This window comes from Triticum dicoccoides, chromosome 1A (assembly GCF_002162155.2).
Source record: "Triticum dicoccoides isolate Atlit2015 ecotype Zavitan chromosome 1A, WEW_v2.0, whole genome shotgun sequence".
NCBI lineage: Eukaryota > Viridiplantae > Streptophyta > Magnoliopsida > Poales > Poaceae > Triticum > Triticum dicoccoides.
In genome coordinates this window covers 42,678,609-42,680,707 of record NC_041380.1, presented here as the reverse complement: position 1 = coordinate 42,680,707, position 2,099 = coordinate 42,678,609, and the positions used below count along the sequence as shown (strand labels likewise).

General features: G+C 47.7%; 1 protein-coding gene across 1 annotated transcript; it reads right to left on the bottom strand.

The window, feature by feature from the left end:
- Nucleotides 1-864: 864 nt before the first annotated feature.
- On the bottom strand, nt 865-1,699 carry LOC119361782 (defensin-like protein CAL1). The gene is made up of 2 exons (XM_037626931.1): nt 1,414-1,699; nt 865-1,330 (listed from the first exon to the last, which is right to left on the bottom strand). The coding sequence occupies exons 1-2, from the start codon at nt 1,475-1,477 to the stop codon at nt 1,146-1,148; spliced, it is 249 nt and encodes an 82-aa protein (XP_037482828.1). The 5' UTR covers nt 1,478-1,699; the 3' UTR covers nt 865-1,145.
- Between the last annotated feature and the right edge of the window lie 400 nt (nt 1,700-2,099).

Below are 2,099 nucleotides of genomic sequence, written 5' to 3'. Positions count from 1 at the left end.
AAACAACTTAGCTTTTTTAGTTGTTCATGTGTACAAATGAAATGTTCACCCAGCATCCAAGCACATTTCGTCAGATAAAAATGCGGTAGTCACAATAATAGCAGTTCTCTTTGAAGATGCTGATTTAGTAGAGACAGAGGGAGATGCAGTTAAACCTGAGAATGGTTATTAAAAAACTGGATGAAACGGTTCGGTTCTTACTTTGGGTTTGATTGGTTCAGATTTTATTGGGCTGAATTTTTTTTAGTTTGGTTTTGGTTTGGGTATGTGAAGAAACCAATTTGGGTATAGTTGGTTATGGGCTTAAACAATTTGGTTATTAACGGCTATAAACTATGGATCCAAACCGGTTTCTGGGCATTGGTTATGTGCAATAAGTAAGGACGCATCGACAACGAGTATCTTTGATCCGCGTACATGCTGCGATGCACTATGTAATTCTGTATTATGGGAAATACCACATGCAAATCGAATGTGTTTGCTTGTGCTTTAGCTAAGCAATTGGTTTTAATACACTTGTTAGTGAGCTTTTCAATCGTGGGCATTGTCTTTTTAACTCTTACTGTGTGTTGACTGTATCTCAACGATAACTTTGTTCCCAAACTATTGTAGATGCACTTATGCCTTTTTTATGTCATTTGCTTCTTAACATGTCGATTTGTGCAATCATATATACATTGAAGCAAATTCATAGTTATGTATTGGGTTTAAACCCATGGTTATGTATTAGCTTAAATTTGTTTGGGTGGAAAAAATAGAGGATCTAATTTTGGTTGGGTTGAAAATGACATTAAACGGGTATGGTTTAAGTATGGTTTTAAGAGATACATGTACGGGCATGGTTTAAGTATGAGACCATCCTCAGATTTAGATGCAGTGCACACGTCCGTCCATACTGAAACAACGACCATATTACATTACCACACAAAGCAGCGACAAACACGACGTGCTGCGAACCAAACTACCGAGACCCCGGTTGATTTCGTACTTTATTACGGGAGACAGCCACACGAACAGCTACTAGTGACGAACGGGAACGGACTGACGAACAGATCTACCAAAAGGCACGGACGATCTAACAGCTAGCTAGCATCGGACGTGGCGGCGCTGGCCGGCAGGGCGGCCGGGGCGATCGAGCAGGCGGGCTAGCAGGCCCTCTTGCAGAAGCACTTGCGGGCGAAGTTGTGCGTGTGGCACTCCCCGTCGGGGAAGTTCTCGGTGCGGCAGACGGCGGCGCAGTTGCTGCTGCTGAGGCAGGCGCCCTTGAACTTGTGGCTCTGGGACAGGCAGTCCCGCGCCTCAGCCAGCTTGACCGTCGTCGCCCCCATCTCTGCATGCACATCAACGAAACCACGATAAGTAAAAGAGCAAACCACAGCTCGCTGGGTGGGATGAGTGAGAGGCGGGGCGTACCTGTGGCGACGAGGAGGACCAGCAGCAGGAGGGCGGACGCAGCCATGCGACGAGAGAGCGCCATCGATCTGCTCAGCTTCACCCGAGACTGAGCTGTCCTGCTGCTGCTGCTACTGGGGACTGTGTTAGCAAAGCGAATGGAGAAGAATGGACAGCGGTGAGTGAGAACTGAGAAGCGAAGAGTGGGCTGGGCTGGTGGGGTTTACATAGGCAGACGGCAGATTAATGGGTGTTTAAGCCGTGGGCTTAACAAAGCGTAGTGTCCTTTTGGATATAATTGCTGCTAACCTCGATCCAGTACAGCCTACAGGAGCAGAGCATGCAATTGCTGCTCACACACACTGCACATGCATATGCACAGTAGCAGGGCAGGGCGGGGCCATTCCACGTTGCCACCCCCCACGTCCAATAACTTCATTCGATTCCGAAAGTAGCGTAGTAGTAAGTACTCCCTCCGTTTGGATTTACTTGTCTCGAAAATGGATGTATCTAGAACTAAAATACATCTTGATACATCCATTTCTGCGACAAGTAATTCCGAACGGAGGGAGTAGGACTGAGGGAGTGGTCATTTCACGGGCTCGATTTCCTTACCGATGAATGGCCCGTCGTTGGATTCTAGCGAGCCGGGGATCGTCGAGGTCACATGCTGCTCAGCTTCACCCGATGCGTGGCTGTGGAGCGGC

Excerpts from the sequence above, each read along its gene's own strand:
- LOC119361782 (XM_037626931.1), bottom strand. The coding sequence starts at position 1,477 with ATGGCGCTCTCTCGTCGCATGGCTGCGTCCGCCCTCCTGCTGCTGGTC. Across the intron at positions 1,331-1,413 it reads GGTCCTCCTCGTCGCCACAG|AGATGGGGGCGACGACGGTC; the intron begins GTACGCCCCGCC and ends ATGTGCATGCAG.